The sequence below is a fragment of the Tamandua tetradactyla genome, chromosome 1, assembly GCF_023851605.1.
Source record: "Tamandua tetradactyla isolate mTamTet1 chromosome 1, mTamTet1.pri, whole genome shotgun sequence".
Lineage (NCBI taxonomy): Eukaryota > Metazoa > Chordata > Mammalia > Pilosa > Myrmecophagidae > Tamandua > Tamandua tetradactyla.
Window position 1 is genome coordinate 183,440,119 of NC_135327.1, and position 24,927 is coordinate 183,465,045.

The 24,927-nt window shown below is 34.4% G+C and overlaps 1 protein-coding gene across 2 annotated transcripts in view; it reads right to left on the reverse strand.

Annotated features, from left to right (window-relative positions):
* Nucleotides 1–24,927, reverse strand: part of KDM7A (lysine demethylase 7A) — a 109,843-nt gene that overhangs the window by 15,442 nt on the left and 69,474 nt on the right. For both annotated transcript variants that reach the window (XM_077147377.1, XM_077147410.1), the window contains exons 5-12: nucleotides 24,624–24,765; nucleotides 24,128–24,314; nucleotides 22,676–22,838; nucleotides 18,858–18,945; nucleotides 17,472–17,578; nucleotides 9,416–9,507; nucleotides 6,883–6,972; nucleotides 1,226–1,435 (exon numbers count right to left, since the gene is read on the reverse strand). In XM_077147377.1, the coding sequence (XP_077003492.1) occupies nucleotides 1,226–1,435; nucleotides 6,883–6,972; nucleotides 9,416–9,507; nucleotides 17,472–17,578; nucleotides 18,858–18,945; nucleotides 22,676–22,838; nucleotides 24,128–24,314; nucleotides 24,624–24,765 (1,079 nt within the window). The remainder of the gene's footprint in view (nucleotides 1–1,225; nucleotides 1,436–6,882; nucleotides 6,973–9,415; nucleotides 9,508–17,471; nucleotides 17,579–18,857; nucleotides 18,946–22,675; nucleotides 22,839–24,127; nucleotides 24,315–24,623; nucleotides 24,766–24,927) is intronic.

The window sequence follows — 24,927 nt, forward strand, 5'->3', positions numbered from 1 at the left end:
CTTAATATATTTTAATTCTCATCCCTTTGCTTTTTCCAACTGAAGTGTTAGCTGCTGGGTCCCTCACATTCATCCTATCCTGAACCAAATACCCAGTCTTCCCTACCAGGCATATTAGCAACTTATAGGCACCACTGAGCTATCTACCATTAGGACAAAGGCCACTACGTGACATAAAAGTACAGAAACAGCTGAGTTTTAATACATAAAAATTAATGCTTGTTTTGGTAATTTCTTTCCTGTATAAAAAAATAGAACCTTTCATAATAAGCTAAATCTTCCCAAGATAGTTATGAGTTAAATAGGTTTAGAACATCAACACAATCTGAAAACAATATAAATATAATTGTATATGACAGTAAATTCCATATAATTTTTTCCTGTATTTTAAATTCAGAGAATACTTTTATCTTAATTCATTTTAAATAATTGCTAATCCTCTACTTAAAATATAAAATTAGATGATACAAACCTCATCATAAACTCTTTATCATGCCGTTATTGCCTCCCACTCTCCCACCTTTGTCCATTAGGCCAGTATTTCCCAAACTTTAAAAAGGTTATGAATCTCCTGAGTGTCCTGTTAAAAATGCAGATTCTGATTCTCATTTTAACATTTCTAACAATCTCCCAGGTGATTGATGTTGGTTCAAATATGGGCTTTCTGCATTTGTTCATCCCCCTGCCTACAATGCTATTTCACAAATATCTATATATCCATCTGACTTCTTCCATTATTTAAGGGTCAGTTTCAATGTCACCAGAGGCTCTCTGACCACCCTAGACAAAGTAGCCAGCCACCTCCATCTCCTTTATTCTATTGCTCTATTGTTCTGGTTTCCTTCTTAACACTTACTAATATCTGAAATTATATTAAATTATTATATGTATTATCCTTACAACCTTAACTAGACTGGAAGCTTCATGAGGGCAGGACTTAACATTTTTTTCACTCTGGTATCTTTTCTAGAGTCTAAAAGAACATATGGCACTTGGTAAACACTCAATAAAACTTGTCAATGAATGAATGAGATATATTTATCCTATCTCTAAACTGATACCTAGAAAGATTAAGCACCAGCCCCATTAACAGGTCGGCATCTATGAGGCTACAACAGCAAAGATGAGCTAAGAACTGTCAGACCATTTTCTTTTTATTACACTTTTGAAGAATTTTAAGGGAACAACCAAGTTCTGTTATGTTTTCACAGAGAATAGAACTTGCCTCTTCCCATGGACACATCTCTAGTCTCTTGAGGACCTCCCTCGTATGGAGCTCTAAGATGTCTAGATTAGAAGGAGTTCGGACATTATGATCTCGAAGTTTCCTCATCTTTCGTCGGGAATGGTACGGAGAAGTTGATTCACTTGAGGATCGTGAAACTGGACACACAGTAGGAATTCCCTGAGATTTAACTGGTTTGCCGTTTTCCTCCTTTAAGGATTAAATTCAGAGTATTTATGTAACTAGATATATACATGCCTGAATCATCAGCCATAAAAATATTCTAGCAAACAAAAAACATTCAATTTAATCATATAAAAAAGCCCAAATCATAAGAAGCAAACTTTTCTTTCCTTTTTTCCCTCCACTGTGAGCTTATTTTCTTAATTTTCAATATCATTTTAAAGGCTGTAGCATTACACTGTATGGATGGAGCATAATTTACTGACCAAATACATTACTGGTAGCTATTTTTAGGTTACTGCCATTTTTTTCAATGTTGAACATTCTTTCAAATATATATTTGCATAAATCAATAGTTTTTACATCAGTCACACATATATGTAGATTTAAAAATTAAATACTCTTTATAAAGCATATAAAAAAATCACAGTTGTGTTCTTCTTTATCCCCAAATCCCACTTCTCCAGAGGCAATCATTTATAGCTCTTATAGCTATCTTTTTTTTCTTTCAGTTATTTGCCTCCAAATTTCTAAATAACCTTATTGTTATTTCTTGGTTTTTCAGTTTCAGACTTCCTACTATGCAAGATGAGCTCTTAGCCCTTGTATACTTCTCTCCAAATGTACACATTTCTCTTTCCTTCAATACTCATTATTTAAATTGGACTCAGTAAAAATTTTAATATTATTATATTTCCTTTCTTTTACATCCTTTGATTTTTTCCCTTGAGCTTATAATTATCTTATTTTCCACCTACTTAGTTTTCTATGTATTTATTATGAATTAACCACAAATTCTCCAAATAAACATTCAAACACACTAGGTCATCTATCAATATAATATTTTTCTTTGGAGCCATCCTTCCTGGGGAGGACTGCCAGATAAAGCACAGGACACCCAGTTAAATCTGGATTTCAGATAAATAACAAATTGTATAAAAATATCCCATGCAGTATTTGAGAAATACCCATACTAGGAAAAAAATAATTCAGTTTGTCTGAAACGCAAATTCAACTGTATCTTTATATGTTAAATCTGGACTCATTATTCCTGGAATCTTGTATTCTCCTGATCCAAACTAGACTGGTTGCTCTCTGGAACTGCACATGTCATCAAAGGCATTTTCTGCCCTGCTCCCAACCCCATTTTATAATTGCAATTTCTACCACTATCTCCAGCTGTCATTCCCTAGCCCTTCCTACTCTGCTTTGTTTTTCTTCATAGCACCTATTAATTCCTGATATACTAAAACATTTATGATTTGCCTCTTCCTATTAAGCTCCATGAGGGCAGGCCATTTGTTTTGTTCACTGCACTAAGCCCGTCCTAGATAGTATATAGCGCAAAGATGGTACTCAGTATTTGTTGAGAAAATGAATCCCATGTCTCCATTCTCTTTTTCGGTTTATTCCTTCTTTTTGGAATAGTACATGCTCTAAGAGTTTCCTAAGAAAGGGTATATGGGAGATAAATTTTTTGAGAGCTTGTCTCTTTGACATCTTTATTCTACCATCGTATTTGATAAATGCAGAATTCTAAGTTGATACTTCCACTCCCCTCCCCCAACAGAATGTTACAAAGACATTTCTTCAATGTTGTCTAGTATTTTCAGTGTTATTGTTGAGAAATTTGATATTATCACATTTCCCAATTCTCTGTATATTACCTATATTGTCTTCTCTAATGCTTTTTTAGAGTACTCTTTGTTATGTGTAAGCTAAAATTTCACCACAATGTGACTTTGGTATAGGTTTTTTTTCACCCACCACACTGGGTTTTCAGTAGGGGCTCTCAGTCTGGAAGGTTGTGTCCTGGAATTCCAAACGCTTTTCTTTGATTATTTCTTCAATAATCTTATTTTCTTTGCTCTCTCTGAAACTCCTATACTTTTATGTTGATGTCATAAAATAACGTGATTTTTCTCTCCTTCTTTCTTCTTTTTTTTCCTATTTTATGGGAGACTTTCTCAATTTTCTCTTCCAATCTGAATTGTGTTTCTATTGTATTTATAATTTACAAAAATGTTCTTTTCTTTCTTCTCTGAATGTTCCTTTATCATATCCTGTTCTTTTTTCATGGAGGAAATATTTTCTCTCTTGAGGATATCAATTATATTTAAGTCTTATTTATTGATTGGTTTGTGACATCATTTTTGGTGATCTACTCTTTGCGGCTCTCTAAGGACTTTCAAAGGAGAAGCATTAAAAAGCTCATTGGTTTAAAAAAACGGTGCTAAATTTCACAATGTATCTGATGCTCCTTTTATCTAGGATATGGACAGATGAGTAAAAATATGGATAAAACATAAATAATTGGGAGGAAAAGGTTAAAATAAATTGGGTAGATGGAAATACTAGTGGTCAACGAGAGGGAGGGGTAAGGGGTATGGTATGTGTTCTAGTTTGCTAGCTGCTGGAATGCAACACACCAGAGATGCAATGACTTTTAATAAAAGGGGATTTGTTTTGTTAGTTCTTCAGAGGAAAGGCAGCTAACTTTCAACTGAGGTTATTTCTTACGTAGGAAGGTTCAGGGTGATCTCTGCTGGCCTTCTCTCTAGGCCTCTGGGTTCCAACAACTTTCCACGGGGTGATTTCTTTATGCATCTCCAAAGGCCTGGGCTGAGGTGCTTGTGCTGGGATGAGGTATGCTGAGCTTGGGCTGTGCTACGTTGAGCTCGCTCATTTAAGCACCAGCCAATTAAATAAAAAATCATTCATGGCAGCAGGCACACCTCCTAGCCGACTGCAGATGTAATGAGCAACAGATGAGGTTCATGTATCATTGGCTCACGTGCACAGCAACAGAACTAGGCACCTTCACCTGGCCAAGCTGACAACTGAATCTAACTACCACAGTATGCATGAGTTTTTTATGTTTTCTTTTTCTGAGTGATGCAAATGTTCTAAAAAATGATCATGGTGATAAGCATACAACCATGCGATGATATAGTAAGCCACTGATTGTATACCATGCATGGACTGTGTGTGTGTTAAGATTTAGCAATAAAAATATTCAAAAAAAAATCCCATAGATATTCTTTGGGATAGAATTCTATGGCCTGTTGCACAAAAGACAAAAGAGAAAAAAAGGTGCTAGAAAACCTAGACTACCAAAATATGTCTTGACCTACCTTACACTACACACACAAATTCCATATTGATTATTTACCTAAATGTAAAAGTTTCAAATATCTTCAAGATTTTGGGGTAGGCAAAGATTTCTTAGGACATACACAAAAAATACTAACTACAAAAGAAACAAATGATAAATTGAACTTCATCAAAATTAAAGACTTCTGATCATCAAAAGACACTATTTAAGATAATAAAGAGATAAGTCACAGGCTGGAGGAAAATTTTTGACATATTGTACGTATATCTGACAAAGAACTTGAATCCAGAATACATAATTAACTGTACAAATCAAAAATAAAAGCAACCTAATTTTTAAAACAGGCAAAAATCTCAAACAGATATCTCATAAAAGATACACAGAACAGCTACACACATGAAAAGGTGCTCATCATGATTAGTCTTAAAGAAAATGCAAATTAACATCACAGTGAAGTAACATTAATACTCTCTAGAATAACTAAAATTAGAAGACTGAAAATAGCAAATATTGGCAAGGATATGAAACAAGTGGAATTCTTATACATTACTGGTGGGGAAGTAAAATGGTACAATCACTTTGGAAAACTGTTTGGCAGATTCTCATATAGAGTTAAAAAATTTAACCTATCCTATGACTTCACGGTTCTACTCTCAGAAATTTATCCAAGTAAAATGAAAACATACATTTACCATAAAAAGACATAAAAGAATGTTTATGGTAGTTTTATTCATAATGGCCAAAACTGATACAAGCCAAATATCCATCAACAGGAGAATGAGAAACAAATTACACTATATTCATTCAATGGAATACCACTAACAAAAAAAAAAACCCAAATATGTAATAACAGGGATGAATCTCAAAAGCATTATGCTAAGTGAAAGAAGTTAGACACAAAAAGACTATGATTCCTTTTATCTGAAATACAATAACAGGCAGAACTGATACAACAGCAACAGAAATCAGAACAGTGGCCCGCTGGAGTCAGGGCTTGACTGGAAATGGCATTTCTGGGGTGATGAAAATGATCTACATCTCAACTGGAGAGTTGATTACAAGAGCATATACATTTGTCAGAACTCAAATTGCACTTATGATCTGTATATTTCACTGTATGTAAAATTTACTTCATAAAAACAAAAAGCTAATTGGGAGCCCATGTGAGTGGGGTTTTGTCAACTGGGTGGGTTACACTCAGAGATCTGTCTGGGATGGGCTGTTTCATTGGAAGATTTCCAACTGGAAGTATCTGTGAATTTTCTTCTAGGTCTGGGAGGTACAACAAGCCAGGCTAGCAGTGTTTTGGTAGCCAAGTGGAAGAAGAATCACTGGCTATATATTCTCCTATTTCAATACGGTACCCATCTGTGTTCAGAGTCCCAAAATCCAGTTTCACATTCATCTCTCAAATAAGCAACTCTCTAGTTTTCTGCAAGTGTTAAGGAGGGAACTGGAGATCTACTCGCTTTTTGTAAACAGCTTTTTTTTTAACACCAGGAATCGAACCCGGGTCTCTGGCATGGCAGGTGAGAACTCTGCCTGCTGAGCCACCGTGGCCTGGCTGTAAATAGAGTTTTGATCAATCCTATTTTCAATCCCATATCCATTCTCATATTTAGAGGGTCCTAGTGTCCCCAATTCCTAAGAGTTCTGAAGGTTCTGCTGTATAAATAAGCCCATTTCTAATCTTCACCCATTGTCCACAGAGGCATCAGCTCTCTCTGGCTGCAGAATCAGTTACCACTTGTCCATTTGCTTTCCTGCTTCCAAAACTTTGTTGGAGGTTTTGTCTCTTTAGGGATGTATATTTTGTGTGTTTTTTTAACTGTCATTTTAGTTTTCAGAGGTGGTAGTAATAATAAGCAAGTATGTTCAATTTACCAAGTTTAAATGGAATCCTTTATTAGATTAAAATGGATCTGCTAAGGTCAAGCGATATGTCATCTAGAAAGCATAAACTAATTATACTACCTACCAGTAGAGTAAGAGTGTAGCCATTTCACCACCACTTATTTTAGCAGATTCCTGATATCATCTTTTCTTTTGATATTTGCCAATTGATAAATGATTATATGAAGTCATAAATTATTTGGCAAAATGTGGTTATACGTTTTCCCCACACTTTGAGACCTATGGTTCCTTTAATATAAACAATTTTTTTAATTAAAAAAGATCATATTTTAAATTTGTCTATAGAACTTTAAAAGCCTGAAAACTGAGAGTCCTTCAAAAACCTCAGCTCATTCTATTTCCTTCAAGTATTCAAGAACTTTGAGATGTTTAATATGGTGGTAGATTCATTTGCTTCTCAAAGCAGAAAGCAACCAAGCATTTAGATGATAGTTTCTACTCTTACCTCTATTGCTCGAATTACTTTAGAAAGTTCTTTAATAAGATGTCCAGGTCTAACATTGTCTGGAATTTCAAAAGCATGTTCAGATACAAGCTGTATTTGGATTAACAAAGATAAGAAAACCAGTTACTTAATATGTAAATATTTTACTTTAATATGTAAAAACTAATTTACTAAATCAATCTTGGGGTTCTTTAGATTTTATACACATAGCTAAATACCACAGTGCTCCTTAATAAGCCAGGTCTCAGAGTTCATGTAGGTGGTATTATACCTTCTAAGGAGAGCCTCATTAACTCATACAATTCTTTTAGATTCGGTTAAGGAATGGAATTGCCTCACAACGAATTTTGTTTTATATTACATTGAGTGGTAAACTTGTACTCCACATCTCAAAGTCTACCAAAATTCTAACTACTACTAGTTAGTAAAGTAACTAATTAAGTCTAAAATTTACTTCACCTCACATAAAGGATTGGAACATAGGCACTAAAAAAAATCCTAGTTCTCATGAGAAGTCTAATTTAAATAATTTTTGCTAACTTTTCCTACATAAAGGATTTTATGTAGGAAAAAAATCCTAGTTCTTATGAGAAGTCTAATTTAAATAATTTTTGCCAACTTTTTTTAAGAGTCAAAAACAAAATAGGAAAAAGATCCCTTCAATGCGAAAGAGGAATTAATTGATGAGTTACCCTGTCAAATGAACTGTCAACTACTGTCATTATTTATAATGTCCATTTCCAAGTATTAATCTCTACATCTAAGAACATTTTGCTTTTTCAGAGACACTCAATATACCGGTTTCTACTTTTGTTTTGCACACTTCCTCCTTGATTGTAGCGTAATTTTAAAAACAAACCAGTAACAAATAACAGTTAAGTGCTAATTGTGCCAGGCAAGATACTGTTTGTTCTAAATACTTTACAAGCATTAACTCATTTAGCTCTTCCAACAACACTAAGACATCAACACTACTATTATTCCCATTTTACAACTGAGGGAACTGAAGTAATTTGTCCAAGATCCCAAAGCTAATTTATTAGTAGCAACACTAAGATTTGACTCCAGATTTTTTATAGCAGTTTTAATTGCTATGTTAAGCCTCCTCTCACCAATCTTAGAGTAAATTTAACAGATATTTAAATATAAACATCCTTTTTAAAATGCATTTCAAATGTAATATATTAACAGTATTTATTATCTACATCAAATTTTGGCCTGCATCAAAATCATCCACAGAGTGTGTTTAAACCAAAAGATCCAGATCCTATCTCAGACCTATTAAATAAGAATCTTTATAGGAGGACCAACAGGTTTTACTTTTAAAAAGCTCTAAAGGCATTTGGATATATGCACACAAGTTTAAAAACACTAGTCTAAAGCGCTGAGCAAACAATCACTCACAATTTTTGCAACATATCTTTTGTTTTAACGTCATTATACAGTTTTTAATTTTTTTTGTACTTTTGCATTTCCTCTAGATGGTGAGGACTCTGACAGCAGAAACATGACTTTTACTTTTTTAAACCCTTCCGCAGTAGATACATAACAATGATAAAGTGAAAGGGAGTAGAAAATTACTGGGAGCATAAACTATTAATTACAGTCTCCCAATATTTCTTAAGAGCAGGATTTTTATTTCAAGTGGGCATTAAAGAAATGAAAATGTAAATGTATTTTCATCAGGTCACATATCTATCATTTATCAAAGTGTTGTGTGCAAGTTCCATAGGGGAAGTATAGATGTGAGACAGTACCCAATCTTTAAATGTTCATAAACCTATTTAGGAAGACATGGATACATTACTTTACATCTTTACATTTAAATCCTACTACAACACTGGCACAAGAAATATGGTATGGAAGCATAAGGCAAAGAAATATTAGTTCCAAATGGAGATCTGGGATGACGTCTTGGGGGTAGTGGGATTCAAATGCAAACAACTAGACAGCATTTTACTGAAAATGCAAAGTTATGCTTGAACCTTTAATTCTCCTCTCCTTCATTTTTATATATGTTCAGTAGAGTGGTTAGGAGCATAGGTTTTGCAATTGTTGAAACCTAGGTTAAGTTCTAGCTCTACCAGTTATCTTAGGCAAGTTCCTTAAGCTCTTTGAACCTTACCTTTCCCATCTGTAAAATGAGATAACTAGCATCCAGATCTCATAAACTGCTTTGAGGATTAAATGGAATTATGTGTGTAAAGACTTGTCACAGTATTTAGCAGCTATAAGAGCTCAATGTTATCTACTATTATTCTACATCTACTCATTTCTTAGTCAATATCCTAGATATATTTGAACTTTCTTTTCCAGATTAAAGGTATACCTAAGTACTTTATTCTCCTAAATATAAATATAAACTAGCACATTTGTATACACTGTAAAATAAAATTCACATTGTATTTAAAGCACTTTCCATTCCTTTTACTACTGTCACTCACAAGTATTGCCAAAACAGTATAAGGAATCTCTTTTCCTAATCTTTGTCACATGAAATACAAAAATTATTTCACCAAAGCACAGTACTTACATCTTTTTTCATCCATAATTTTAAAGCAGTATGCAGTGCTTTCACTCCCTGTACTAGGTAAGTCTGAGGCTGGTAACCATCTTCTCTCAGTTCTGTGGAATTGCAAATGGGGTAGGGCAAAGGAGTTAAAGTGTTATCTTCATCTTCTTCTCATATTTGATTAACCATTAAGAGAACAGAGTCAAACTGCATAACTTCAAGTTAAAAGGAAAAAAATGGAATAAGAAACAATTCAGAAAGCAAGAAAGAAAAAGAAACCGAATTAAATATAATTGCACTTAATGTTACAGTTAAAAGACTGTCCCACCACATTAAAAATTAAACTCAAAAGACATAAAAAACATAAAAAATACAGAAAGACTGAAAATTAAAAGATGGAAAATGGGTAGACTTTCAAAAGAAAGCTGATGTAGCTATCTCATTAGACTGTCATTTTAATAAAGGATTTCATAATGATAAGACATTCAATTCACCAAAAAGACATAATCTTCTAAAATTTGTGTAGACTTAATAACCTAGGCTGAATATATAGAAACCAGTAACTAGACAGAACTATAAGAATTAATGTTATTATTTAATAATAACAGTAGGAGGTTTTAACAAACCTCTCTTGTAGGATTTACATTTAAATGCTACTACAATGTAAATCCTACTACAACACTGGCATAAGAAATATGGTATGGAAACAAAAGGCATAGAAATATCAAGCACATAAGATTCCTCAACTATGTTTTGTCTCTTAGTGAATGACAAAATAAGAAGATCCCATTTGCAAAAGAAAACCCCCAAACCAGTTGGCATACATTCAATTTGAAAAATATAAGACGATTCAGTGGTCATAAAGAGAAGACCCTACCGAGCAATTACAGAATATATATTCTTTTCAAGAGAACATTTACAGAAGCCATTCGTGACCCTGGGCAGTAAACAAATCTCAACAAATGCCTGAGGATCAAAATCAGACATAGTATCTTCTTCAGTCACAATGCAATTAAGCTAGAAATCAGTACTTCAGAAATTAGTAACAGAAGATAATCAGAGAAATCTAGTTTTGGAAATTAGGAAATACAGATACTAAGAAATAGATTTTTAATATTTGGATCAAGCAAAAGTATATTGGAAATAGGGAAAATAGCTTGCTTAAATAATAATGAAAACGTCAAAATGTGTAACATACCATACATAGAGGGAATGTAGAATCTTAAATACTTATGTTAGAAAATAAAGAATGAAAATTACTAAGCCCAGGACTCACTAAAAAAAAATTAAAAACAAACAAAACAACAACAATAACAAAAGAAGCTGAAGAAAAAAAAGACAGGTAAAAATTAACAAAACAGAAAACAAATAGAGAGGATTAATAAGCCTCAAAGTGGTTCTTTAAATAGACAATAAACTCCAATGAACCTCTTTTATTGCTCAGATGAGGTTTCTCTCTCTCTCTCTCTCTCTCTCAGGCCAACTCTGCAAGTGAAACCACTGCCCTCCCCACTGCATGGTACATGATATCCAGGGATGAAAGTCCCTGGCAGAGTGGGAGATGACCCCCCAGAAATGAGTCTGGTCCTGCCACCATGGGCTCAACAATGCCATCCAGAGAAGTGTAGCAAATAAGGTATTGGTGGAGAGAGTTCAAATAGAGTTGAGAGGCTAATCTGGAGGTCACTCTTATGCAAACTTCAGTTAGACATTGCTATCATCATAACTTGCCAAAGCCCAACCAAAACCATTCCTGCCAATCCTAAAGAAGACCTAGGGCATTATGTAAGATTCTACAAAGGTGCCATGCACTAGGGTAACTTTCCAGAAAGCCACAGCCTTCAGATGGGTCTCTGGACCACATAAATCCTGAAACCTAGAGGGTCCAACCTCTCCAGACATCAGCTAGTTCCATCTCCCTATCCCATATTATTGACAGTCCCTTCCAATATGAATGTTAGAGTGGCCACAGTCCAAATACTCCTAAAGAGCGGGAGAAAGATCAAAGGTGATAATGGAGCTGTACACAGAAGGTCGGGTTTAACAAATGAGTATGAGTGCTGAATCAGTCTATTTGATATTTCTTTTAGTCTTCAGTACCTTAGAGCAGCTAGAAGTAAAAACCTAAATTATGGAATTGTAACCCATATCAAACTCTGAAATCTGTTCTACAACTAATTGTTGCAATGTACTTTGAAATTTATTGCTTTTTTGCATATATATTATGTTTCACTAAAAGGAAAAAAAATAAAGAAAGAGTATAATAGAGAAGATAGGATTTAACAAATGAATATGACTGCTGAATCAATATATTGATCTTTCTGTTGGTCTCCAGTATCTAAGAGCAACCAGAAGAAGAAAATGAAAAATTGTGGAACTGAAACCCATACCAAAGTTTAAAATTTGTTGTATAACCACTTGCTAAAATGTACTTGGAAATTTATTGTTTTTTGGATATATGTTATTTTTCAAAATTAAAAAAGACATTTAAAAAAAGACAATAAAGCTGGTAAGAAGAGAAAATAGACAAATACCAAAGAGACATCACTACAAATGCTACAGTTGTTAACTAGTTAAGCGAATAATACAAACTCGATGCCAATAATTGTAAAAATTTAGATGAGACACATTTCTAGAAATTAATTTATCAGAAAAGACTCAGCAAAAACTAACTTTTCAAAAGAACAGAAAAAGAAGGGACAGTCTCAGCTTTTCTGAAGCTAATGTAACTTTCATGCCAAAACCCAACAAAGACAATGTGAAAAGGCAAAATTATGGGCCAATTTCACTCATAAATATCATGCCAAAAGAGAAAAAAACTTTTCTCTCTCTCTCTCTCTATAAAACAATATGTATACATTTATAATTATAATTTATTATATTATATAAAACAATAAATGTATATATGAACACATATGCAAATATATAATGTAAATAATATTTTAATCTAACCCACAATTATATAACCATGATACTACATCAGCACCAAGGTCGGTATAATATTAGAGAATCAAATAAATGTAACAAATAAATTAACAGATTAAAGAGAAAAATCATAGGACTAATATGTGCAGGAAAAGTTCTGATAAAATTCAACCACCACTGATAGTTTTTTAAAAAGAAAGAAAAAAATACCACCTTGCAGTGGTTAGGTTCAGGTGCCAACTTGGCCAGTGAAGGTGCCTAGTTCTGTTGCTGTGGACATGAGCATGTGAACCTCATCTGTAGCCGGATTACATCTGTAGTCGGCTAGAGGGAGTGTCTGCTGCAATGAATGACCTTTGATTTAATTGGCCGGTGCTTAGTGAGAGCTCAACACCACACAGCCCAAGCAGTTCAGGATACCTCATCTCAGCACTCGCAGCTCACCCTAGGCCTTTGGAGATACACAAAGGAATCAGTTGGAACCCAGAGACCTGGAGAGAAAGCCAACAGAGATAGCCCTTTGCTTTCCCGTGTAAGAAAGAACCTCAGAGGAAAGTTAGCTGCCTTTCCTCTAAAGGACTATACGTTTTTAACTAAATAAACCCTCTTTTATTAAAAACCAATCCATCTCTGATGTGCTGCATTCTGGCAGCATTGGCAGACTAAAACACACCTTTTTGCCAACTTCAAGGAGAAAGGAACTGCTCTTCAAATCTAAATAAAGTTATCAAAAAAAAAAGCTTTTTTAAAAATAATACTTAATGGGGAAAGGCAGAAGGCTCTCCCTTTGAGACTGGGAACAAGATTAAGGAGCTGACACACCACTTCTATTCAAATTGCCCTGCAGGTCCCAGCTGACCCACTGAAGCAATAAAAATAAATAAAAGATGTAAAGATTGGAAAAGAAGGAGTGAAACTGTTATAATTCAAGGAGGATGTGTGTATTAGAGAACCCAAAAGAATCTTCAGACAAATTATTAGAATTAATTATAATTTTTACAAGGTTAGATAAAAAATAAGTAAAAAATTAACTGCTTCTGTATTCCAGCATCATATGGTTATTAGGTTGAACCATATGAAATTGCCAATATATGACCACTTTTGACCTACAAAAATAGTAGTTTCATATGTTTCCATCATATGTATATAATTTTATACATAATAATGATTACTATAATGATATATATATAATTTATAATAGCACTAAAGAATATGAAATACCTAGGAATAAATTTAGTAAGAGTTGTATGTTCAAGATTTTTATCAAAATTTTGAAAGACATTAAAGAAGATCTAAATAAATGAGAGGTCTCAGGATTAGTTCTAGAAAACCCAATATTGCAATGATGTAAAATTTTACCAAAATTATCTCTGGATTCAATATGGTCCAAGTCAAATCCCAAGATATTTTTGTTCATTTGCTTGCCTTTGGGGGGGAGTGTTGGGAGGTTCAGTTTGCAATAAACTAAAAAATTTATATAAAAAAGGCAAAGAAAAGCCAAGGCACACTTGTTGAAGAAAAATAAATCAGTAAGACATCAGATATCAAGTTTTATTACAGTGCTAATAAGATAATGTGATTAAAGTAGAGAGAGACTAACAGACCAATGGAAGAGAAGAGAATATGTTGAAGGACAGGTATATATATCAATACTTGATATAGGGCTGGACTAGTATTCTCAAGAATAGAAAAGAATGGACTATTTAAAATATGGTACTTGAATATACATATTCAAAATAATCCTTATCAAAATTCCAAGGGCATTTTTTGTAAAATAGATAACTTCATTCTAAAATTCATATGTAATGTCAAGGGACCCTGAATAGCCAAAATAATCTTGAAAAAGAAGAAAAAAGATGGAGGATTCACACTCCCCTATTTCAGAATTTACTACAAGCTACAGTAATTAAAATAGTGTGGGAAAGACATATAGAATAATGGAATAGATTTGAGAGTCCAGAAATCAACCCATATATTTATGGGTACCAAGACCATCTAATAGGGGAAAGAATAGTCTCTTCAATAAATGATGCTGGGAAAACTAGATATGCATATACAAAAGAACAAAAGTGGGCCCTTACTTTATATCACATATGAAAATTACCTCAAATGGATCAAAGACCCAAATTCAACAACTAAAACTGTAAAACTCTAGTTTTTCTGTTTCTAGCCCTGCCTACATGGAGCCCTTTTTTCTCTTTTTTTTTTTAGGAGGGTCTACTCAGATATTATAGACCCCTGTCAGATTTCCCAGACCAGACTGGCCTCCTCTCAGGAGGAAAGAGTCACCTGCATCAGTTTTTCCTGAGGGTGAGACCCAGCAGGTTGACAAAATTTCCTATGAAGCCTCTAGATTCTGTTTTTCCTATTCTGCCTGGTACATGGTGCTTGTCTGCCCGCAGCTTCTCACCAGCATAAAATGATGTGGTGCCTTTAACTTCATCAGACTCTCCCCGCCGGGGGATGGGATTCCACCTGAGCTGGGCCCCACCCCTCTCCTGGAAAAGGCACAGCCTTAAGAGAATTAACTCCTTTCACCTGTCCAGATACTTTGTCTCTCAGACAAGCTTAATTCTGCCCTGTAAAACTATAAGATGAAAGCACAGGGGCAAATCTTCCTGACCTTGGATTTGGCAACAGTTTCTTAAATACCATACCAAATGCATGGGCAACAGAAGGAAAAAGTAGAGAAATTAAATTTCATTAAAATAAAAAACTTGTACATTAAAGGATACTATCAAGAGAGTGAAAAAATAACCCACAGAAAGGAAGAAAATATTTGTAAATCATGTATCTGTTAACAGTTTACCATCCAGAATATATAAAGAACCCCTACAACTCAACAACAGAAGGAACTCCTATAACCCAGTCCAATTTAAAAAATAGGCAAAAGACTTGAGTAGACATTTCTCCAAAGAAGATAAAGAAACGGCCAATGAACACATGAAAAGATATTCAACATCATTAGGAAAATACATATCAAAACCACAATGATATCACTTCACAGGGATGGCTAGAATAATAATTTTTAAAAAGGAAAATCACTGTTGGAGAGCTTGTGGAGAAATTGATCCCTTGTATATTGTTGGTGGGAATGTAAAATGGTTCAACCGCTATGGAAAACAGTTTATTGGTGTCTCAAAAAGTTGAACATAGAATTAACATATGACCTGGCAATTCTACTCTTAGGTATATACCCAAAAGAACTGAGAACAAGGACTCAAGCAGATACTTGTGTAACGATGTTCACAGCAACATTATTCACAAATAGCTAAAGGGTGGAAACAACCCAAGTGTCCAATAGCAGATGAACGGATAAACAAAATGTGTTATGCCCATACAGTGGAATATTATTCAGCCAGAAAAAGGAATGAAGTTCTAATATATGCCAACATTGATGAACTTTCTTAGACTTCATGTTGAGTGAATTAAAAAGTAGATTAGAGGTTACCAGAGATAGAGGGGAGGGAGGGTGGGGAATTATTATTTAATTGGTGTAGTTTCTATTTGGAGTGATGAAAAAAATTTTGGAAATAGAAAGCGGTGATAGTTACCCACAATTGTGAATGTAATTAATGCCACTGAATTGTACACTTAAAATGGCAAATTTTATATTATTATATTATACCACAATAAAGATATATGCAGTACTGCAACAACCAGATATTTGCAAGGAATCATATGAAAATATATCCCCTGCCTTACATCATCCACAAAAATATCAATTCCATATGCGATAAGGACTTAAATGTAAAACAAAAAACTGTAAAGGCTTTTAGAAGACAAAGAATATCTTGGGATAAGAAGGAACTTCTTAAACAAGGCGTAAAAAGTACTAACTGTAAAAGTTGAAAAAACTATTTTTTAAACGTTTTAATTGTCAAATATAATATATATATAAAAGGCAATAAATTTCTGAGTACATTGAACAAACAATTACAGAACAGATTTTAAAGTTTGTTATGGGTTATAGTTCCACAATTACTCGTTTTTTTCTTCTAACTGCTCCAAGACACTGGAGACCAACAGAAATACCCATATAATGATTCAGTCATACTCATTTGTTAAATTCTATCTTTACTGTTATACTCCTCTTCTTCAAATAACATATATACATAAAAGCAATAAATTTCAAAGCACATTGGAACAATTAGTTGCAGAACAGATTTCAGAGTTTGGTATAGGTTATAATTCCACAATTTTAGGTTTTTATTTCTAGCTGCTCTAAGGTACTGGAGGCTAAAAGAAATATGACTATAGTAACTCAGCACTCACACTCATTTGTTAAACCTGACACCCTCTGTATAACTTCACCATCACCTTTGATCTTTCTCCCACTCATTAGGGGTATTTGGGGTATGCCCATTCCAATTTTCTCATGTGGGAAGGGACCATCGATAATATGGGATAGGGGGATGGAACTAGTTGATGTTCTTGAAGACTGGCCCCACTGATTTCAGGATTTACCTGGTCAGGGACCCATCTGGAAGTGGTAGGTTTTGCAAAGCTACCCTAGTTCATGGAATATTTGTAGAATCTTATATAATGCCCTAGGACTGGCAGGAATGGCTTTGGTTGGAGTTTGGCAAATGAAAAAACAATATTTAAAAATTAAGAAATTTTGCTCACCAATAGACATGAATTAAAGCCAAAATTGAAGATGTCTGCAACATGTATTATGATGGGACTAGAATCCAGAACCTTCAAAGAACTTCCATAAATCAAATGGAAACTACCAACTTAAAATACTAGCAAAAGACCTGAAGAGGTATCAGTAAAGAAGAAATCTGATAGGTCAAAAAACATGAAAAAATGCTGAACTGCATTAACAATCAGGGAAATGTACATTAAAAGCATAAAGAATACTACTATATACCCATCAGATTGTCCAACATTAAAATTTGACAATACCAGGTGCTGGCCAAATGATGAGCATCTGGAATGCTTATAGCCTGCCACTGGAAATGTGAATGGTGCATCCTCTTTGGGAAACAATTTGGCACTAACCAATAAATTCTGTCTGTGACTTAGCAATTCACTCATGGGTCTGATCTCTATAGTAGAAAAGGGCCTTTCTTTCTGTCATGTGGCTTTTAGTGAATTTAAAATCATACATAGTATCATACAATAAAATATATAAATTATCAATTACCTTTCAGGGTTTCCAGCAAGTTTTTGGCTACAAACCAACATATGGCTTCAAAGAAAGGGAATTTGAAAAGATCTGGTGTTTTTAGCCTTTTTTCCATCTCATAACACCTAAATTAATAAGGTAAAATTTGAAGAAATATTTAACATTAGCATTTCAAAATTAAATGAAGGTGTACTGTTAGTTAAATTAAATAATACAATATTATAATATTCTTTCATCAATTTTAAGAAATGAGCCACACTAATGCAAAAGGTGTCAATAATTAGAGCGTTTAAAAAAATTAAATGGAGGTAACCCACTTAAGGAAAATAAGCAGTCCATGACATGTAAGACTAATCAAGTATTGTGTATTTCTTAACAATATTGCATTTGGACAAGACTGAATTGTGATGTTATCCAGGTTCTGACCTTAGCAAATTTGACAGCGCACCTAAAAATTACTTCGGGCTTCATAAAACATCATACTTTGGGTTTATATCCTACTTTTAACAGAAGGAATTTTATGAGCAGTCCGCTATAATAAATAAAACGATATGTTTAGAAAAAGCTCCATGTGTTAGACAACTCTCAGTTAAGTCACATGTCTACCATGAGACCACATGGCACCAATTTTTAAGAAGATGAAGACAAGGAGCAACAGCTTACCACAGTGTTAGTCTTCTGTGGGAATCCTTACTGCAGTCCATATAGCAGGAGCTATCTATCTCCCAGTTTATAAAGATGAGATCCATACTTTGCAGGTGTGGGAGCTGCCCTGGCTTAAAGCTTGACGCCCCATGAAAGCCAATGACCTTTGTAATATTAGTTTCCAGGGTTCTCACAGGGCTTCCGGCCAAGTATTTCTAGTTCTCCCAGCCTTGATGAAGTTTATCAATTAGGGATTATTTTACCAGAAACAATGTTGTCTAGTAATATGCTAACCTCATCAGGCAACCAGGGTAAGAGAACTACCCCAAAAGTCAATTCTCACATAGAAGGAAAGAGAATTCTTAATCCTTTACTCACAGCAAAATTAAAATGGGTGTTTTCACTGTAATCCTGACTTAGAGATGTTTGTTTCCAGCACCATATGTCACACCTATGCATTTGACTGGAGTTAGTTCATTTCCTTCATTGCAATAATAGCTAAAGGAAAGCACATGCATTTTTATAAATTTTGAAATTTGGGGAGATACTCAGTTCCAAACTGAATGAATTTCTTTGTTTCATACTTGAATTACATCAAGGTCTCCTGATAAAATTTCAAAACTTTTAAAAGTTCTTATTCCTATTCATCTCTCAGGGCCTGTCTCCATGGGATTTAAATTAAAATATGTTTAAAATATATTTTTGAAACGTTTAAAGAATGTCCTATTTAAGAAAGGACAAAATACCAATAACACAAACCTGAGCTGCATGCCAATGTTAAGGTTGTGTAGAAAGTTCCCCCCAAAAGCCATACAGTCCTGAGAAGTGAGCACAGCATGAATCCACCCTGAAATGGTTAAAAGTATATAAATCAGTGATTTAGACCAAACAAATGTGTATCTACCTGTGAAACAAAAAACTAATTCAAAATGTCCACATGAATTTACTTCATATTCCAGTGCTAGAGAAGTTAATGTCTATTACAACCTATAGATTCAGCCATTTAAATATTTATTAAATGCCAGGCTTTGCACACAGTATTGAGAAACAAAGGCATTGATCCAATTACACAAAAACAGGATAAAGGATAAGGTGAAGAATTTTGTATTGCTGTCATTTTTGTTTCTTGGTTTAAAAACAATTTACAGTCCCATCCCAATCAAGATGGTAGAGTGAGACACTTCAAGGCTCCATCCCCCACAGAAGCTTTGAACAATGAGCAAAATCTGAAAAAAACATCTTTTTCAAGCTACAGGAAACAGTTAAAGGACTGTAGTAACAGGGTAAGCACCAAATCAAGAAAAAGGCTACTTAAAAGGGATAGGATCTCATGGCACCCTTGCTGACCACTCCCCCACCTTAGTAACTCACGCATGGGCTGGCCCTTGCACCCAATGCAGATCCCTGGTTGTAGTTCTGTAGTGAACAGAGTAACCTCACACAGCTGCTAGGAATAAGTCTTCTGGCCCAAGCTGTCTGGTGGTGGCCTGAGGGACATATTGTCCACAATTTTCCCTGAAGGCAGCTCATACAGCTATCCTACAGAACAGCTGTGGGAGAGCAGTCAAGTTGTGCTGCCTGGTGCAAGGGATTGCTGGCTGTAGGATATAGAGTGTGGTGCCCAGGACTGTGAGGAACTGCTTTCAAAGGAGAAGACATTCATATCCAAGTAAATGGGAGAATTCCTAGGGCTACATGTGCATGCCCTAGATAAGATGCATGTGCAAAAAGGATCAGGGAGACCGCTGTTCTTTGGCTTCAAGCTATTCTGTAAATACACTGTACAGATAAACACTGAAGGAGAGCACTTGTATAGGTCAATCTGCAAAGCTGGAAAAACTGTTTTCTCCCCCCACCCTTTTCTTTTGGTTAGCACTTGGCATTCAAGGAAAGCTCTGTCATAACACTAGCTGGATACAAGCTGAAGGTACAGATGACTCAGAGTCTAAATTCCAGTAATAACACATTAAAATATCAACATATCCAGATTTCAACAAAAGATTACAAAACATACAAAGTAACAGGAAGCAATGGTTCAAGCAAAAGAGAAGATTAAAGCATTAGACACCATCAATGAGGAGGAGCAGACCTGGGACATATCAGATAAACTATAAAAAAAAAAATTATCCTAAATACACTCAAAGAGCTAAAGGAAAACATGAACAAATAACTAAAGGAAATCAGGAAAATGACAGATGAAGAGTATATGCATAGAGAGATGGAAATTATGAAAAGGAACTAAACAGAGCTGAACTAAAGATCACAGAAATTAAAATTCCCTTAAGGGGTTCAACAACAAATTGATGCTAGCAAATGAAAGAATCAGTAAACTGGAAGATAGGACAATTGAAGTCACCCAATTTGAGAAGCAGAAGGAAGAAAAAATGTCAAATGTCAAGGTTAAAGAGAGAATGCTGAAAGCTTCAAGGGAGAGGCAATGTGAAACATACAAAGTAAGCCTCGATAAGATTAAGTTCTAATTTTTCATCAGAAACCACGGAGGCAAGAAGGCAGCAGGATGACTTATTTAAAGTATTGAAAGCAAGAAACTACCAACCAAGAAATTTATGTATCCAGCAACACCGTCTTTCAAAAATGAAGGACAGATTTATTTTGGACATCATCCATGATGCCCAATAGATGGAGATGGCTGAAGGGTACAATGACTGAGAAGCAGATAGGTGAACTGTAGTGTATATATATGATGGGATATTGTGCAGGTACAAAAAGGAATGAAGCTGTGAGGCAGGCAATGAGGTGAAAGAAACTTGAGGACATTACGTTGTGCAAAATAAGCTAGAAACAAAAGGACAAATATTGTATGGTCTCTTTTAGAGAATACTTATAAGAAAATTGGGGCCTAGACTGTAAACTCTTATAGCAGTCATGTTTATTCCTGAGCTTTAAATGTTACTTCTAGATTCTGAAATGCTGTGTATAATCTGTTATTTTCCTGGAACTTTGCGTATCTGTGTGAAACCTTAGACTCAGAGTTTTGCAGCTCTGAAAGTCAACATTGTTATATACAACTGTTAAAGTACCAAAAAAGAGATCAGGCTTCAATTAGAGGTAACAACAAAGCCAATCAGGCTGGGACTAAGGTAAATCAGAAGACAAGGTAAAGAATGACTGTCAGTATTTTAGAATTTCACCTACTGTCTGAGACCAAAGGAAGAGAGCTTTATTTTGTCCAAAACTTAAATTTTCTGGAGCACACAATCTAACTCAACCTGTTTGAATAGTTTATTTAAACAACTCAAACACATGGAGCCCAGAATAGGAACAAGGACTTGTAATTCTGTATAGATTAATGTAATACCCTGATATATCCCTGAGTATGTTGGGCAGATAATTTAAAAGTATTGGTAAAGTCCCTTGAGAGACTGGAGAAAAAATATGGAACTATTAAACTTTCCCACCCGGGAAACCCCTGAAACTCTCTCAAACACTAGTGACTCCCAAGTTAATAGGCCAAGCCTCTGATCTTGAGGCTTGTTCTTATAAAATTTATTTCTGTAGCAGGGAAGCTAAGCTTCCACTATAAATCTCCCTGGCAACATGGGACAGAACTCCTGGCATGAGCTGGGACTCGGCATTAAGGTATTGAGAAAGCCTTCTTGACCAAAAGAGGGGAGGAGAAAAGAGACAAAATAAAGTTTCAGTAGCTCAGAGATTTCAAATAGAGTTGAGAGGTTATCCTGGAGGTTATTCTTATACATTATATAGATATTCCTTTTTAGTTTATGGTGTATTAGAGTGGCTAGAGGGAAGTACCTGAAACTGTTGAGCTGTATTCTAGTAGCCTTGATTCTGGCAGATGATTGCGTAAGGGTATGCTTTTTGCAATGTGACTGTGTGATTGTGGAAACACTGCATCTGATGCACCTTTTATCCATGGTATGTACAGATGAATAAAAAATATATGAATAAAGAATAAATAAATAATAGGGGGAAATGGGGTAAAATAAATTGGGTAAATTGAAATATTAGTGGTCCATAAGAGGGAGGGGTAAGGGGTATGGGATGTATGAGTTTTCTGTGTTGTTCTTTTTATTTCTTTTTTCTGGAGTAATGCAAATGTTCTAAAAATGTTCTTCATGGTGAAGAATACACAACTATGTGATGATATTGTGAGCTACTGATTCTACACTATGTATGTACTGTATGTGTGTGAAGATTTGTCAATAAAAATATTTTTTAAAAATCCATGGGAAAGTGTACAACACAAACAGTGAATACTAAGTTAAACTATGGATTATAGTTAATAGTACAATTATAAAAATGTGCTTTCATCAATAGTAACAAATGTACCATACCAATACAAGATGTTAATAATAGGATGGTATAAGGGAATTCTTTATTTTATGTATGATTGTACTGTAAACCCACAACTTCTCTAACTAAAAAAGAAAGAAAGAAAGAAAGAAAGCAAATGACAGAAAACACAAACCCAAAATAAATCCTAACAGCAAGAAGAATCCTCCTAGGGAACAAATGCATTAAAACCAAAGGTTCTAATTAAGAACAAACTCCATGTGACCGAGGATAACTATGGGGGGATGGGATTAAAATCTTACCTGTAGGAACAAATAAGGTATGTCCCTGCTTTACCACACATTTATAGCATTTGTCCACCTTATCTCCAAAGAATACCTCACTCTGGGTCACAGATGAACTCCAAGATTCATAAAGGGCCAAATTTTCATCTGTTGGCTTTATCAAATAAAAAATTTTCTCACCCTAGAAGGAAGAAATCATACTATTTTTTTAAAAAGGAAAAGCCATTCTTCAGGATGGCGTACATTTTCCACTATGACATTCTAAATTAAATCAGATAATTATCAAATTTTTTAGGCTCAGAAAGATATTTTTCACATACCTGATCAGTAGCTATTGCCCTTAAAAAGCATCTTCACAGGTGCTCAAACTTCCCTTCCCAAATATGATAAGGCATCAATAAAGTAGTGTTGAAGAAATAAAGAGGAAAGCAAAGAACCAATACATCCCACTGGTCTCCACTCATTTTTAAGGCATGAAAGTAAATACATATTAACAGTTCCCAAGTTAAAGAGACATCTTTGAAAACTTTGCTCTTTCTTCTACGATCTATACTAAAGTGATTATTTTTAAAGACCTGTAAGTAAACTTCTCTAATGAACTATTCTTTGCTTCCTGATGGAGAAAAGGAACAGGAGCTCAAGCACACAAGGTCAAATATAGTCCAGAGCATTAGTGAAACATAGACATTTGAGGTAGAATAAGATATGATACTAGATAAATGCTATCCAGTAGAATTTTCTGCCATGAAGGAAATGTTTAATATCAGAGCTATCCAGTACAGTATCACTAGCAAGATGTGGCTACTAAGCACTTGAAATGTGGCTAGTACAAATGAGGAACTGAAATTTTTACTGTATTTATTTTACTCTTTTAAATTTAAACAGCTACACATGGCTCCTATATTCAGTATTACAGTTCTATATAAAGCAAGGTGAATATAAGTTGGGAAGAAAAAGAAAGTATTTTTATGGGCATTCTTGCCTTATCTAACTAGTAGTTCTAGTTCAACCTTAAGGCCAGAAACAATTGTTACTGCAATTTGGCTCCTTCTCAGTTACATGACTCCAGCATTAACTGATTATTGGCAAAGGGGAAGAAGAAACAAAAAGAGACAATGGGCTAAGAGAAAAGAACTTTAAAAATAAATTAAGAGAAATGAACTTGAAAAATAAGAACTTCTGTCTCTTTCATTACTTGAGATAGAAAACGTAAGGTACAAAGAGATGAAAAAACATTAATGAAAAAAAATAGAAAGCATTTTATTCCAATAGTTCATTCCTAATAACTTGTTTCATCTCAAACAATTAATCCTTCATTTACTTAAAATCCTCAATTGTTCAAAAAAAACCATATAAAAATACAAAAACATTTCCCTTCATAAATGTCATTTACAGCAAAAAAGCTTACCACTAGAAAAATATGGCTATATTTTTGGTCAATAGTAGAACAAAGAAATACCACAATCTTACCCAGAGGACATGGTACCAAACTGAAGTTCCACCAAAGTCAATGTGGAAATCCGTATAGCTGTCTTGAACTCCCATTAAGCAGTATTTCTGAACAAATGGCTTGGGAAAAACTGAATCATCTGGCCAATAATTTTCGACCCAGGAAAGTTTTTTGGCTATATCAGGGACCTCCACCAATTCAGACATCCTTTAAAAAAACAAACATACACATACATACACACACATAATGCAAATTAAAACTTCTTAAAGCAGCATCTCCCCTCTCAAGCCAAACCATGTAATTAAATGGTTGCTCAAGGTTACAATAATAAAAGTTTAAAACATATCTTATTTCTAAATATTCTCTCAGTATTCCAAATAAAAAATTACCACATTGCTACTACTGGACCGCGTTAAAAGTAATAATTAGTTTCTTGATAAAATATATTTATCACTTAACTATATTTAGCTTAGCTAACACCCAGAATGCTAAATCCAAATGGCTAGAGCTACTCACTTAGTGTCTGAAAATTCAAGGCTGATCACGTTTAACACTTTTGGTCTGTTAGGATTCATGAAGTATTTAACATAATTGTGAAGTGTCATTTTGCTGTCTGCCTGTCTTGCTACATCAATGACATCTATCACTTTGTCACCACCTGCAGAGAGAAATTAGTCTTATTATTGGGCTTAAGAGTTATATCAATAGATACCCTAAACAAAAATATTTAAAGAACATATTTACTTGGTATGATAATTAAGTTAACTATAAAACTACACTGCCAAGACAAAGATTCTTTTTATAGTCTTACTTTTTAAGT